Source organism: Genypterus blacodes, unplaced genomic scaffold, assembly GCF_046128005.1.
Source record: "Genypterus blacodes isolate CSIRO-AG114 ecotype Tasmania unplaced genomic scaffold, CSIRO-AGI_Gbla_v1 ptg000108l_1, whole genome shotgun sequence".
NCBI lineage: Eukaryota > Metazoa > Chordata > Actinopteri > Ophidiiformes > Ophidiidae > Genypterus > Genypterus blacodes.
The window spans coordinates 974,285-990,453 of NW_027466912.1; the positions used below are offsets into that span (position 1 = coordinate 974,285).

Consider the following 16,169-nt stretch of genomic DNA (forward strand, 5'->3'; position numbering starts at 1 on the left):
ATCCTGCAGTAAATGAAATATCACAGGAAAATAACACCTCGTATAAACATACAGTACAAGTCAAGTCGTATACTGAAATACAACTATGGTGACGTGACAGCAAACAAACTTGCTTTCACAACCCCAAGCCGCGGCCATAAAGCTCCTCTTTATGCACAATTGCACCGTGGAAGTTTTTGCTTGAAGCTGACCGCCTTGGTTCGCAAAAAAAAAAAAAAAAAAAATCATATTCCCCTTGAGCGTCTATAAATCAGAACGATCTGTGTACAAGTCTGCTAATTCAACACAAATACTGCTGAAGGTTTCCATGTGACACAACTGATAAGAGCGCTTTATCAAACGTTTAAAGAGACGATTAACTCTGTCTCTGCCTGTAGAAAAATAAAGGATTGGAATGGAAATGTGCAAGAAATCTAGTTTCTCTTTAAATCTTATTTAATACAAAAACAAAGAAAGCATGATCGACACATTTAAAACCACTGTGGATCTTTGAGAGCGCAGCGTCACACGAGGCATGCCAGTCCACAAATCAGATTCTTCCCTTATTCCCTTATAGGATAATATTAAAAAGACTTTCCCACAAAGCTCGTCTGCAGTCTTGTGTGTTTGTTCATTGTTTTAAACGTTTTGCACTTTCATTCACCAACACTGAAGGTGACAGGAAGTGATGCTATCTAAAGGATTTTGCTTCTCACAGTACCGATTCCGAAGGCTTCTACCTCAGCCTCCCCAACACATCCAGAGCCAGACTGGCCCTCTGGTGTCGCAGCATCAGGCGGCCGTGCTCCATCGCGCAGCAGAACTGGGGCAGGCCCGGGAGGCTGTCTAGGGTCCGCCGGGAGCCCAAGGCCTGGGCCTCGGCCAGGGCTGACAGTCTGCGCAGCTGGGCCTCATCCAGATCTCCATCTCCCGGGTCCCGCTTGAGAGTCTGCGTAAGGTGGAGGAGGCGTGTGTGGAGCAGCTTTACCCACTGGACGGGCTCGGCCCACAGATTCAGATCTCCCTTCTCAAACAGGAAGTCCTCGTCCTCCTAGGAGAGAGGAGAGTCGGAGAACATTTTGCAATAAGCAACTTGAGACTTTATTTATCGGGTTGTCTCACTTCCCGGTGTTCTGCAGATGTTTGTCCTTCCCTTGCTGCTCCTCGTCTCCTGCTGTCTGCATTGGACTTCATCAGTAATTTGTTGGAACATACAGGAAATCATCATTGAGACTAACAAAACATCAGTCCACCTCACCTCACCTCACCTCAGTTACTCTGCACTGTGTGTGTGTGTGTGTGTGTGTGTCTGACATTCTCGTTCGATAGCGTAACAATGCTTCTTGTCAGTACGCATCTGCATCAAGGACACTAAGACGTATTTCTGGATTAGTCGTATTCAGCAGCTTGTTATTCTGATCCCATATGACAAACAACACGTTCCATGCCGCGTACTGACCAGACTGGAGGCGTCCTCTAACTGTAGCTCATTGTTTCCTTCTTCCTCTCCCAGCAGCCACTCTATCAGAGCGAGGATGCCTGCTGGTGCCTGACCCCACAGCTCAAACAAGCGGCACAGCAGCTTGACGGCCGAGTCCAGGGCTACCGGAGGACACACAGATACGCCGGCCACATCTGAGGACGACAGAGACCGCAAATGTGTATAAGCGGCACGTTCCTAAAGCGGGCTGTGCATTGAGTTTGACAGTTAAGACCGACAAAACACAGGAAACTGTTTACAAAAACAACCACAGGCATCCTGTAGGAATTACAAGACGACTTGAAAGAAGTGGATACGTGAAAATGAAAGCTGGTGGAACAATAAAAAGAGAAAATAGTTCAAATCAGGCACTTGGGTGTTGTTGGATCTGTGTCATGAATGCTTTTATCACTCCACTGAAGTCACACTCTTACCCAAACCCCACATAGCATAAATGCATGTGATTATGTTTCTTGACCCCGCTTCAATCTGACAACTTGAACGCCAATGGCGAGTCATGACCGATGTCAGCTGAGCAGCAGCTGAAATGATGTCACACTACACTTTGACTGAACCGCAAAGAGCACAAGTGGAACGTTTAATGGAGACCCTGGGGGAAGGCCAGCGATCAGACAAACAAACACTCATAAAAAAAAAATCATATTGGTCTGTGTGTTGTAAATGTATGAATCTGGAGACATTTGATGGGTATTGTGTAAGACTTATTGAGGTTGTGGGCGAGTAAATGTGTCAAGATTCTGCATTTTACACTGATAATAGATTTCACAATGACATACAGATTACTAGTAGATGTGAGGTGAATGTGTTTCATAGTGAACTCAATAAAAGTAGCTTAAGTTGTTATCCTGGTCTTATAAAGGGACTATAAAGGCACACACACACGTCTCCTAGACTTCCCTCTCCTCGCACCTTTGAGGGTTTAGAACAACAGGTGTTGACAGAGAGTGTGTATGGGCTCAAACAGTCCAGGGTGAGGAAACCTGCACCCGAGCTGCTGCTGTCTGAGTCTGGATCGACGTGGACGTTAGACGTTTGAGTGATGCCTGGGTGAGACTGTTCCAGACTCTGTGTGTGTGTGTGTGTGTGTGTGTGTGTGTGTGTGTGTGTGTGTGTGTGTGAGTGTGAGTGTGAGTGTGAGTGCGAGTGTTTCTTCTCTAGTGTCTGTGCTCCTTCCCTTCTCGGAAACAGAACTATAACTCATGTAACCGTCCGCCCCTGAGGCTGCGTATGAGTGTGTGAGTGTGTGTGCCAGAACACTAACAGGCATATACATCTGAGCTGGAATCCTCCACATGGTAATGAATTCTTTAGTAGTTGCTTTACTTGCTGCCTGTAATCTTCTACCAATGAAGCTGTGGATACGGTCCAGTTAAACGGAATGTTCACATGTAAACATATGTGACCGCAAAAACCCATGCTCACTTGTGGAATACGGGGCGTGGAGGAAGTGTGAGTGTGAAGAAACACACTTCAGAGGGAAAGACATGAAGGTATGACTTCAATTACCGACTCCAGTTGTCCATGCAGCAACTATCTGACACAACAACATGCTGTGTTGTTTGTGTGTGTGTGTGTGTGTGTGCCGAGTGTTGTTCTCCCGCCCCGGCCGTCCTCGCTACAGCTGACACCCAGATAACACCACGGACTTCAAAAGGCTTTGAGTGCCGCTAGCCCAAACACGACTACTATAGGAAGAGAGGAGGGGACGGTAAGCAGTATATAGACCCCCATCAGCACACACATAAACCACACACACACACAGACACAGGGTTGGGACCTCAGATTGTTTTTCCCCCTCTTCAGATAGCAGGCGTAAAATCGGAACAGAGCCTGAAGTCTGAGCGGCGTGGGGAAAGCCAGTCTGAACATTAGAGGCGGCTGATTGTGCCGTATTAGAGGCGATTTAACCGTTCGGGAGCTTGAGTGACAAATTCCTTTCTTCAGCGAGAAGCCGCCTCTCTCCGGGACGGCCCTTGCCTCTGATGTCAGTGGGGAAGCGGGCCCTTTTACAGTCCCCACCCCAACAACATTAAGGGGACATAATAGGAAATTTTAGCTGCATTCAATTTATCTACCTTCCCTTTTTTTCTTCTTCCTCTCGGAGGTTTCACACATCACTTAACACGATTTCCCCTCTCAAGCTTTTTGGAGCGCACCACTCTGTTTCTCAAGGGGATTGTCTTTCACGCTGTTATTGGCTGTGTAATATGCGAGTGCGAGTGCGAGTGCTGGCATGAGTTCGCTCCTAAGTGGGCATTGTTTGAGGATGAATGGCCGGGCGGGTGTGTTGCCAGACCGTCTTGTCTTTGCAAATGAAAATATCAACGGTTCGTTGAATAGGGTTGGGTGACACGGGGTGAGGCCGTGTGTGTGTGTGTGTGGGTGTGTGGGTGTGTGGGTGTGTGGGTGTGTGTGTGTGTGTGTGGTGCGCAGTTGGCACACACAGCATCCATTGGCACCATTAGAGTACATTTGAGCTGGGCAGGGCAGGAGTGTGAGAGGGGAAAAAGTTAATTTTGTGCCACTTGTGTCAGACAGTTGTACCATTCTCAGCATCTTTAGCCTTTTGAAAAAAAAAAAAAAAAAGGTCCTTTGGCTGCACCCTGAGGCAAAACTGTTTTTAGAAAGTGCTTTATGTGTAAATCTACTGGAACGGTTACAAACCCTTCACCAGGCATACATCATCGTCTTTCCCGAAGCGTCGTGCACAACGGTATGAGAAGTAGCCCCGGCTTCCAAAGATGATCTCATTCAGAGACCGACCGCAACATCCAAACAGATCCAAATCGAAAGAAATGCCTTTTCACCCTATTCGCATTTTCCCTCAGAGAGTCGAGACAAAGATCCAAGAGTTTGCGACGGGTGAGAGATGTTTCTGCTCTGAAACGGAGGCCAGAATCAGGCGGGAAATGCAGACGGCTAATTCTCCCCATCAATCTGCATTAAGACTCCTGCCTGGAACTGCTTTCAGACCTTTCTGGAAACGGGGAGAGATCTCACTGTGCGCCGTCTCAAACCGTCTCATCACATTTCTCCTCTTTTCACTCCAATCTCTCCGAATGCGTTCAGAGTTACGATTACGTGATGAAGCGGTTTTCAATCAGATAGACAGCAGTGTGTTCATGTTTATCAGACGCGGAGACGAGTTTAATACATGTAAACAGAGACAGAGGACGCAATTATGTCTCAGTTTTAAGGGAATGTTTCGTATCTTATCGATGACGTATTGATTGAATCGTGGACGTGCCAAATCCCGTTCAGAGTCAAACAATACGGCGGGTTTGAACTGTTTGCTCGGCTTTTGAACGTTCCCCTCCTGCACTGTACTGCAGCCACACTGTCTCTGATCAACAGTCATGCCATTAAAGTCACCGAATTAAATTAAGAGCGAGTGAAGAGAGCTTTGCTGTTCACTAAATCCTTTCTTGAGCCTCTGCAGCTGGGGGGGTGTCAGATGTCCCATTGAGCGAAGGAGGGAGGGAGGAAGGAAAAGAGGGTGGGGTGGGGGTGGAGGGGTTTCGGCGGGCTGTCAGGATAGTGAAACGAGAGAATTCCCAAACACTCCTCCCGCCCCTTCCCTGCTCCGCACTCTCCCACTGGCCGGTGTCATCATGTTCACTGTAGTGGGAGCTCGCCCGGCCGTGAGCCCATTCCTCTGCTCAGCCACCCACATCTAAGGGATTTGTGTTAAAAGCCCCCACACCCCCTCAAATGGCCCCGCTTCAACTATACCGATCCCTACCTGGGGGGCTGTAACCTGTGGAACGAACCACCGTACGGGCCCCCGCCACTACACCTGCCACGTCCCACAGTTAAGCCTTTATTCCGTGCGGGCCGGACAAAGGCGGCCTGTCCGAGGGCCGTAAAGATCTTTATGTCCAGGATTTAATCTGCGATTGTGTGAGCGGTGGAGGGTGGAAGGGGAGGGGAGGGGAGGCGTCTGCGTAAGATCAGAGGATTCCGTATCCATAGGGGCTCGGAAAATGTCTGGATTTCTTATGCTAATAAAAAGAAACGCCGGGAGAGACAAACTGAAAACAAGACTGTTTATCTCATTCCGAGAAATGTAGACAACATTCCGATCAAGCGATCTTCACGCAAGACTCAAAAGAAACAGCCATTGTCCCTCAGCCCAGTGGAGAGACGCTAGAGTGGAGCCGGGAGACCAGGAAGCTTAGGTGTGAAATAGAGAGGTGTGTGTGTGTGTGTGTGTGTGTGCATGAGGTGTGAAATAAAAACACACACTTTTACAGCCCTGACTTCCTCCGCTGGTTGACGAGAACCGGGGCAGGGTGGACATCCAAGACCAAACGGGCAACATCAACAGGAAACATTACCATGAAAAGGCTGCCGGCAAAGCGAATCCCGAGGTCAAACCTGGCAGCGGCGACCATTACCATAAAGATAACGGATCAACGCTACAGCAGCAGTCAAGCTCAATGCAGCAGCATTTGTCACGGAGGCCAAACTGGGGCAGGTTTGAGTGGATGACTACAATACTGTACATGAGAATAGGCAGGCACAGCAGGGGGGGAGGGGGGCGGGGAGCAGGCAGAGGCAGAGGCTCCTCTCAGTCTTCATCTGTTACTGCGTGAATCGGGTCTCAATAACACTGGGAAAGGTCTGGAACAAGGACTGCGACTGATACCTGTGGACATTTCACACCTGTGCGTGTATCGGAGAAAGAGTCAAAGAGCGTTTACGAGGTTAATTGCCGATGTTTTAGGCTCTGGGAGATGTTCTGCACAACAAAGCAGTTTTCTGAAGCTGTGTGTATCGTTGGAGCGACTCACTGGGGTTTGACAAAGTGCAGGATTCAAGCAATGTCAGCGAATTTCACATGTCAAGTTGATTTTGTGTCTCCGAGACTGAAAACTGAGAACGTATGGTTTGTTTAACACGTTGTTTGTCCCAATAAGAGCCCAAGTGTGTGTGGAGTTTACGACTTAAACCACAAACAACTAAATAACAATAGTAACAGGAATTATTAAACTTCACATATTTCATCTCTTTCCTCTAATTTTCTACAGATTATGTTCAAAATGAATGCCAATCAACCCGGAAGGGAGATCTTTTCAAATACAAACCCTTCATTCGGCCTTCGGTTGACAATGTGTGCCACACCGCCGACATTCACCCTGGTTTAATGGTTAAGGGAACGCTGTGCTAAAAGGGAACACAGCCTGTTTAATGAGTGTCCTTCAACTCTGTCAGGTCATTAACCTCCATTCAGCTGCATCATCCACTGTAAATGAATCAAAGATGAGGGGGGGGGGGGGGGGGGGGGGGGCGAGGGGGGGAAGGGCACGTGAATGACATGTTTGTGTCCACAGTAAGTTAAGGTAAGTAGGTTACTCCGGGACAGTTGATGGTGCACTGACCAAGGCCTGGAAAATGTGTGCGTGTCAGCATAGTTTTTGTGAGGTCGCTGCTAAACATCTGAGGAGAGAAGAAGGGAAGCTGAGGTGACACTTTGCTCTTCATCTTCATCCAGAGCGGTGGCTGAAACGGATTCCGGAATGAAACGTTCCATTTGTACGAAAAGGGCAAAATGGTTTTGGCAGGGTCGGCCGTTTGGTGATGTTAGCAAAGACATTTTGTGTGCACTTGTACATGTTGCCACCTTTAAATGTGCAGTTTCCGGGATGCGCAACTTCATCTTCTCCCGGATTACTGCGTGACTCCATCCCGCCTCGCCACTTTGTGCCTCTAATCACGTTTTCTAAATCAATGCTCCCTTAATACACTGTTGTCCGACCCAAATCCCTGGGTGCTCTACGTATATAACGTGATCCCCCTGTTCCTGCTCCTATGGCACAATACTGGAGGTCCGGCTAGGGAACGTGGAGTTTGATTTCAGACCCAATTAGTCTGGAGTTATTTGGGTGGTGGCGACGCTGGGGGATGGAGTTACATTAGATTTTGCTCTTCCCATCCAGGACAATGGTGCCACTGTGGTTCACAACTCTGGGAAGAAGGACAGAACTAATGCAGCCCCTGTGTGATCGGGATTCATCATCAATACTCAAACATAACATTACAGGGCTCAGGTGCTGAACATTAACTTCATCTTGGTGTTGATTATTGTATTGTTTGCTCTCTTATGTTGGTTTTTACAGCAGATTTCAAACTCGCCTCACCTTTTTACGACGTAACTTTTTCTTTCATTTATAAATAAAGGTGTTGCATTTGTGTGTGTGTGTGTGTGTGTGTGTGTGTGTGTGTGTGTGTGTGTGTCGCCCTCTCCGTTCCCACATATCTGCCTCTCCTCCATATCAAAGGCCAGGAGTCGTCGCCTCCATCTGAAGCAGCTAACACCTCAGATACTTGACTTTGCGATGGCAGGTCATAAAACACACACGCGTCACACTTCTGGCAGACTCAGTGGCTGGCCCGAACGGGAGAGGAGAGATACACGAACGCACACACACACACACACACACACACACACACTCAAGAGATCTGCACGCGCAACACACACTAAGGTTGTTTTTTCCACTGGCACAATGTTGCCCCCTTACAGCCTTGGAGTGGAACGTTAAACGTCTATTTCCATGACATCTTCACAGCAGGAGGTGACTGTGCTGACCTGTGATGTAATGCATTGAGCAAATGTCACAAATAAACTAATTTGGGAACAACTGAGAGGCTTCTACTGTGAAGAATATTTGATTAATCTAAAGGACCAACTAACACTTTCTTGATTGATAAGCTGGGTTATTCTGCGTGTTTTGGCAGCTTTAAGAGGCAAATTGGACAGGAAGAGAAGAAGGAGAGAGCTCAAGCCTCAATCGTGAAATGGCCTTCGTCTGCTGAGCACAATGGATCCAACATCAAGGCTGAAAATGTTTGTATCCAATCACAATTACTGAAGAACGAGATACGTGAGCACAAAGACAACGGCAGTGCAACATTGTAACTGTGTGCAAAATGCAACAACAGTAACAGAAGAGGGAGATTTCAGGATGTTTCAATGTGGAAAATTCAGGATCACACAGGTCATAGGTTCAAACTCTGCACTCTGCACATTCAGACAGGCTTAAAGATAGATTTGGTATTTACAATTGATTTTGTCCGGGCCGGCTTTCTCTTGATGCTCTGAAAGCCAACATGCAAACACTGAGCTGGGAGGAAAAGTCCGGATTGGGAGCCGCTGTAGTCAAGAAGCAACACCTTATAAGGAAGGCCCGGGCATAAAAGTGAAAGCCTTCACATTTTCCCAGTTGAAGGGTTTTGTCTCGGTCAGGCTGTTTTGTTTTTTTTCCAGCCGTTTTTCATTTACTTGAGGAATCCAGGTTATCTGCTACATATCACTTTCGTTTACAATATTACCAATTTACTGCCTCTTCTTCATCTCTCTGCGTTATTCATTACATTCTTCGTACGGTGCGTAACACCCGTTAAGCCGCACGAAGGGATCCAAAGCAATTTTCACGAGGATCCTGGAGGTTGTGGGAGCTTTTTTTTCGGCGGCTTGGCACAGAAGTGACGAGTCGCACAAAAGAATGGAGACAAACACACAGTCATTTCCCGCAGTGGAGACGTGTGTCCAGGAGGAAATGTAAGCTGACTAACGGTAAGTAGCAGAGTCGCTAACTGTCACGTACACACACACACGTACACACACACAAGGTTAAATCTCGCAATGAGCAAGCGCAGCAGTAAATGGATGGACAGAAGGGGAAACCCCAGCCACCCTGCTTCACACACTCTCACACACACACTCTCACACACACACACACACACACACAGTCTGTAATTATGCCTATTGTATTTTCTTCCTGCTGTGGAGAGAGCGTCTCCATCTTAGTCATGCTGCTGTTGCTCTATCTGATGTTCATCTTATCTCCTCATCTGAACTTCTCTGGCCGTATGTAGGCGTACGTCTAAACATATGGAATGCACCCAAGAATGCGCACACACACACACACACACACACACACAATTAGCATTTAAAAAGACTTCACTTCTCATGAATATTAAAATAGAGTTTCAGGCCTCTGGTTCTTTTTGTTCGCCCTGGGCTTATATGAACAGGAAATGAAACGTGAGCCTCCTTTACCAAAACAGCGGCGCGCCAATCTTAAGACTTCAACGACAATCAAGTTTGAGTCGTGAGCTGAGCGGCCCCCCCTCCCCCCCCCCTATCAGTGCCCCTCCATCCATGAATGGCACCAACGAACGTGGCTGGAGACCTTAGAGGAGATGTTATGCTATCTTGTGTTATGTTATGAGATGGTATCAGGGGCGACAGACACAATAAGGGTGGCTCCTGCAGGAGTGCTGGAAAAATACAGGAAGTGGGCGCTGCGAGGACAGGAAGTTGTACTCTAGTTTTTGTGAGGGGCCATGTGAAAGATTGCAGATGTGAGCCCTCAAGTAATAAGTGTGTGTGTGTGAGAGGGAGAGAGCCAGAACTGTAAAGGTGTTTCAGGGGTTATTTGTGGGAGGGGGGGGAACTATTTTTGTATTTATGAGTAAAAGCTCTCATAAAATCCTGAAATACTAAGAACATCAAACATTCTGACAACAATGACGCATAACTGCACATACACACAGACACACACACACTTACAGCTCAACTGCCAGACTAGAATTAGCACCCTTCATTCCAGGAACGCTCCCCTAGCCCACTGGCACGAAATGACATCATCGATCCTCTATAACTTCAACATGTGTTTGTGTGGTGATGTTTGCTACGTATGTGTGTGGGAGTCTGTTTACAGGTGTGAATGTGTGTGATTCAAATATACTTTAGGTGTGGGCATGTGTGTGCATGAGCTATCAGACGCTCTTTATTGATGTAAAGTGATGTAAATATTGTTTACGTATTATGTCAGAAGCTGTTGGAAGTGTTGACGCAAACACTTTGTCATCTTGAGTGTGTACCTGTACTGAGCATCTGTGGAGGCACGTTAGAGGTGAAATCAGACGCCGAATCGCGGACTTCCTGGTCCTCGTCTTGTAGTAGCGTGACCAGACATCTCCACAAAGACACTGTGGTGGTCAGACCTGTATGTAAACAGAAGCAGAGGTCCTTTATTGTTTCTTCAGCAGCTCCCGTGTCTCAGCTGTCCAACGCAGGAGCTGGGGGGCAGGATTTGACAACTTCGGTGTCTTTCATTCACACTCACCTAACGGCAGGGCCGGGTTGGTGAGGACAGTGGCTGTGCAGCTCACCAGCACCTTGGCGGCCATCAGCTTCACCTCCGCCGGCTGCTCCTCGCCGCAGCACGAGCACACTAGCGCTCCCCACTGAGCTAAGCAAGGAACTGCAGCGACACCCTGGAGAGGGAGGTGTGACCAGGAAATGAACAATCGCACAGGAAAATTAAAACAATAACACAAAGCTCACAACATTTTATGGGTTTATTGTTTGAACGCCACATGAGAGATGATTGAAGCCTATTATGATATTTGAAGTTAAGGTTTTTACCTTGGGGTCAGACTGAACCAGTTGACCCAGGAGTTGAGAGAGGAGGGTCAGAGCAGCACAATGTAGCTCCACACTGAAACACACAACGGCCTTAACATTAACAACACCTTAATCGTAAATAGATCTATTTTTCCAGGATGCTGTCAGGGTGTGAAAATGACAAACGGTAGCTCTGTGAAACCATTACGAGCGCGCGCGACACCTCGACGCCCCTTCGCGTTCGACCCGCGCATCACTCAACTGTATTGACTTACGGAAACCACAAAAGAAGTGTGCGGGTACTCGCCATTACATTACGTCGCACAATAGCCCCGAATGCCATTCAATCGCATGCGGGACAAGGGCCGGCCGGCAACCCAATCCGGTTCTTCCCCGGGCTCTAATCATAACCCTGGGGCGGCTCAAAAGGGAAAGCAGATCCCCGGGCCCAGAGATTGTGGTCACGGCCGAAGCTTTACTGGTCCAAAAAGCCTTTGTAATCCAATCCGTATTCATGCCTGTATTCTCTTGTTAGGGTGAGAAAAGTACAGGAGAGGCCTGTCAAAGGTGTGTGTGTGTGCGCCTGTCGAGGGATGTCAAAAGACACACACACATACACATACACACACAGAGGTACGTGCAAAATCAGTTTGTCGTTCTCACCACTGTGCAGCTCCATTAAGCACAAAGAAACACAGCAGTTGTTTGGGGCGGAAACAGGTGTGTGTCATCTTATATAAGACTTAAGTTCTAAATGTTACACAGTACCTAGTAGCTTCTTGGAATTACTTAAACACGGCAAGCACCCCTACGCAACCAGCTACAATACGCATCCCCCCGCCCCACCTGCACCCACAGACCCTCAGCCGTAGAGAGAAAAGGCGGGCGGTTGCACAGCGGTTGTCCAGGTGCAGGGTGAAGGTGCAGCCAGTGAACCAACATGTCCCCTCCTCCATGGACTGTGGCTCTGAATGCAGCACTGAGAAGCGGCCTGCCACAGCAGCGTCAACGCCGTTTCACAACACCAAATGAAGGGGGGAAAGGGAAACAGAGGAGCAGGGGTGTGCGGTTACATCTCAGCCTGTAGTACATTCACCTCTGCTCCATCCATCACAGTCGGGTTGGGATTGCTTAGGAAGTCATGAGAGATTTTTGCTATATTCTAGTATATTCTTGAACTCCCACATGTGTTTGTATGCATCTGTGTTCTCTGACCTGTGAACAGAGTTCTCCGCCAAAGTGAGGAGATGGCGGAGGACTTCCTCTTGGGACAAAACCAGAACGCCGTCTTTCCACTGAAGCTCGCCGCCGGAGCTCAACACACACAACACCTGGAGGACCTGGGAGCGGGGAGGAGAGGGGAGGAGAGGAGGAGAGGGAGTGAGAGAAACAGAAGGGGATAAAGGAGAAAGGTGAGTGAAGTGCAACATCAGAGGGACGCGTCTCTTCCTCACCTCCATTTCGCTCTCACTCTCACACACGCACTCACACACTCAAAGTGGCTGGTGAGGAAAGTTGCTCAGGCTCGTCCATCAACACAGCTTTGGTGTCCTCTCTGCTGTGCGGCTGGCAGGTTGCCCTGGGGGTATTTTTACCGTGCCAGTCAGTCCTCCCTACACACACACACACACCCTAACCACCGACACACAGCTGCCTCCATCTCTCTCTCTCGTACACACTCTCACACCGGTACGTCGATGTCTACGGATGGATGCGCATCGGTCGAAGAGACTTGCTTAATCACAGCAACGTTGTTCCTGTCAGTCATCGCTCTCATTCCATCAAGTAGCATCGTTTCCTTAGTGATGGGTGGAAGCAAAACACAGGTAAGACGAGATCGGAAACGACTGGAAAGGAATCCGATTTAGAGAGAAGTAGCGGAGAGAACGTGACGTGTATTGAAAAGTTAAGTGTAAATGTATTTAAGACAAATTTCATCTCAACACAATGGATGATAACGTAAAGGGCGGCTTAGTTCCACCTAACCACATTCATCCAGAGTCCACAGCTCTGTGTTCTTCACCATTTCTATTCACTTAATTTTCTCCTTCCTTCACCCCTGACTGCCCCCCTCCTCCTCCTCCTCCCTCCTCCTCCCTTTCCTCTCTTTTTGATGCTGTTTTCTTTGCCCGGTCACTCCTCCGTAGCAGCAGGGAGGGAAGGATACGGCCGACTGGCACTAAGGAGGAAAGGCCTTGTTTTCCACCAACACGAGACCCCCGTTCAAACACACAGACCCCCGCGCCCGGGAAAGACATGTTGACATTCCTTCTGCATATCTCAATGATTATTATTTCTTTTCAAGGTCTCAACCTGTTATTAGAGCTTGAAAATAAAGCCGGCTCTATGGGATCTGTGTGGGCGGAGGAGCGGGGCGAGAGTGCACATGCAGTGTCTGGTGTGTAAACATCTGGGTGTGACGGTGGATTTGTGTATGTGAGCGGGGGGGAAAAGCCAGTAAGTCAAGTCAATCTCCTACCAGTGCTATAATAGAACATGGGATCGATCTGTGTTTACGTCAAACTATTACGGAATTTTAAGTCATTCCTTGAGTAATCATGTGTATTAGCGAGCCGCTGAAGCTACAGAGTTCCCAATTTTCCTCCCAAAGTCCGGACTACAAGATGATAACACACAGCTGCAGTCGGATGTGTAATGTGAACGGGTGCAGCAGTTCTTTTCACACATCTGGGAGGTTGTGGACAGATGTTTTGCGCACAAGATTACATAAAGTGATTTATTTCATTTGGCCATTGTCGCCAAGTGTCCTTAATATGGCAAATGCATTTCTTGGCTGACTTTTCTCCCTCTCTTGCAATTTCCAGTAGGTTTTTATGAGGAATTGTCGCTCCTATTCTATAGATTTATCCATCGGTAACACCAGAATACTTTTTAATCGTCCTGCGCTTATCCACTGTTCATCTGCCTCCTGTCTGTCTGTCAGCCAGGTATTCAAATGGAAGCTGTAGCTCCAGCTGGCCGGACCGTTACTGCCGTTTCTGACTTTTACAACCCTGCTTTTTAATGAGCTCCCATCTTGCACACACTCGCCTGTGCACACACACATACTCAAATATACACGGTCACATGAAAACATGCCAACTCAGGCATAGACGGGCAGACTTTCTGAAGTGTAAAATGCAAATAAACAGGCGCCCACCCTGCATGGACACACACACACACACACACACACTTAACAAATATAAAACTCAAAGTTAGTCGACACAGCATGTGCTGCCACGCTGTTCATTCCAAATTCTTTCTGTCTTCCAACCTTCAGCTTCATGCTGTTGCTGCTTTGCATACGGACGTCAAAAATGGTAATGAAGCCAATCCTTAAAATACCTTGCAAGGTGAAAGAAAACTTCTTCTCACTGGAAATGGATCGTTCTCTTTATGCCATGTTTGTTAGAGGTGGGGTCTGGATTATTCTCAGAAAAGTTTCATTAGGTTTCTTTCAAGACTAAGAACAATACTCAACAGTATCTATTCAGACAGTCCACTTGTCAGAGTGTATATATCAGTGATAGTTCTGACCGTTCAGGCCTCCATCTTTCTGGTCGTTGTCCTGGTTGAGCAGTTTAATGCAGCAGATTCTTTCCACACATGTATATTAAATCAAGACTGATGATGAGGAGATTGTTTCCTACAGACTTTGAAAGCATCATTATCAAGCAGAATAGCAGACCATGACAGCGTCCTTGGCCTACCGCTGCTCCTGCTACTCTCCCAGAATGCCTCAGTGGAGTCCAGGGTGAGCTATGGCAACTGGCCTGTTGGATGTTGCCGTGTCCTTGGCACAGGGGAGGTTCCACTCTACGGGGCCGGCACTTTAAACATTAACGGCTGGGCAGTAAAGCGGCGCTTTTCGAAGAATGCACATCCAAACAGACGTACATATAAAACACACACACGTGTGCGTACACGCAAATGTGGAAACACATTTTGTACAGCCAGTCCCGTCAGGTCTGGAGGAGTGTTAATGACCGGAGTAACGCGGCAGAGCAGAGAAGCTCTGCTCCTTGGCTGTCCTCGCATTATGAACGCACAGAAATATGACCTCCTGTCCCCAAACAGGAAATAGACCTGACTTTTACCTTCAAAAACTTGCTAGAGTGGAAACTCTTGTGTGTGTAGAAGTGTGTGAAAGACTGGACGAGTAAGCAAGGCCCTGCCAAAGAGCTTGGCATGTCCCCCTGCAGCTGATTAGCCTCTCACGCAACCCTCTGCAAGATGGATTTTGGCTTTGAATCAACATGCAGCAATTGTCACTGTGGTTCAGTGTGACTGTGAAGAAGAGGACAAACACATTCATCTGAGGAAGGTTCTTCACTGTGTGATGAGAGGACAGGGAGATTATGGCATGTACAATATGTATCGTGACTCGGATGGTAGAGCAAATGGCATCGGTCACAGTTTGGTCTGTCGATACACTCGCACACAGACACAACAAACAGATGCACCTCCTCTAATGTCTGTGTGTAGGCGTGTGTGGTCCCACCTTGGCCAGACACTGGGGGTGCGTCTCATGCAGAGCCAGGCTGGTCAGGTTGGACAGGGTGGTCTCGTGGAGCCTCGTCCAGTCTTCCTCTTCCTCATCCCCGAGCCTCCTCAGGATCCCCTCCAGTGCCAGCTCCCTCACCTCATACTGCGGGCACTGCAGCAGACACGTCAGGAGCTGGGTTGTGAGCTGCGGGCCCCTCCAGAGCTCCGGGGCCTCCACAGCAGCACTCAGGGCCACCCGGGCCAGGCTGAGCAGGTACTGGGTGCTGCCGGGCCCCAGTGAGGTGGACGAGTTCGTGGACAGGACCAGCTCAGAGGCCATGAGGACGTCCAGCGCCTCCTTACGAAGCTCACCAACTTCAGAATCTGACAAACAACATGAAATTTGATTTTAGATTTAGAATGAGGTCACCACACTATAATCCTGTGTCCACTGCCACGTCTTTTAAAGGTTAGAAGAAACAATAACAAGCTGAATGACAAAATAAGGACGATTCTGCATTATGTGGATAATTAAAGTTTACCTTTGGCTTAACTGTGTGTTGTTTTTAGAAGTATTTAACCAAACCAAAAAGACATTTGACTCTATAATGATTAACCCAGTGACAAGCTTTACTCAAGCCTTCAAATAGATCCAATCATTGTTTTCTTAAAGTGAAACAAACCCACACACATGGTCCCTTTGAGAGGCCAACAGATGCGAACAACAACAGTCCAGACTGAAGAAGCCTGTGGACTGCTTCTTTCTATTTTCACTTTTATAGGAAAGGC

General features: G+C 47.9%; 1 protein-coding gene across 1 annotated transcript in view; it reads right to left on the reverse strand.

Annotated features, from left to right (window-relative positions):
• Positions 1-248: 248 nt before the first annotated feature.
• thada (THADA armadillo repeat containing) overlaps positions 249-16,169 on the reverse strand; it is a 58,151-nt gene continuing 42,230 nt past the window's right edge. The window contains exons 32-38 of the mRNA XM_076160878.1: positions 15,397-15,764; positions 12,111-12,235; positions 10,917-10,989; positions 10,615-10,765; positions 10,370-10,492; positions 1,439-1,614; positions 249-1,030 (exon numbers count right to left, since the gene is read on the reverse strand). Coding sequence (XP_076016993.1) covers positions 716-1,030; positions 1,439-1,614; positions 10,370-10,492; positions 10,615-10,765; positions 10,917-10,989; positions 12,111-12,235; positions 15,397-15,764 — 1,331 coding nt within the window. The 3' untranslated portion in view covers positions 249-715. The remainder of the gene's footprint in view (positions 1,031-1,438; positions 1,615-10,369; positions 10,493-10,614; positions 10,766-10,916; positions 10,990-12,110; positions 12,236-15,396; positions 15,765-16,169) is intronic.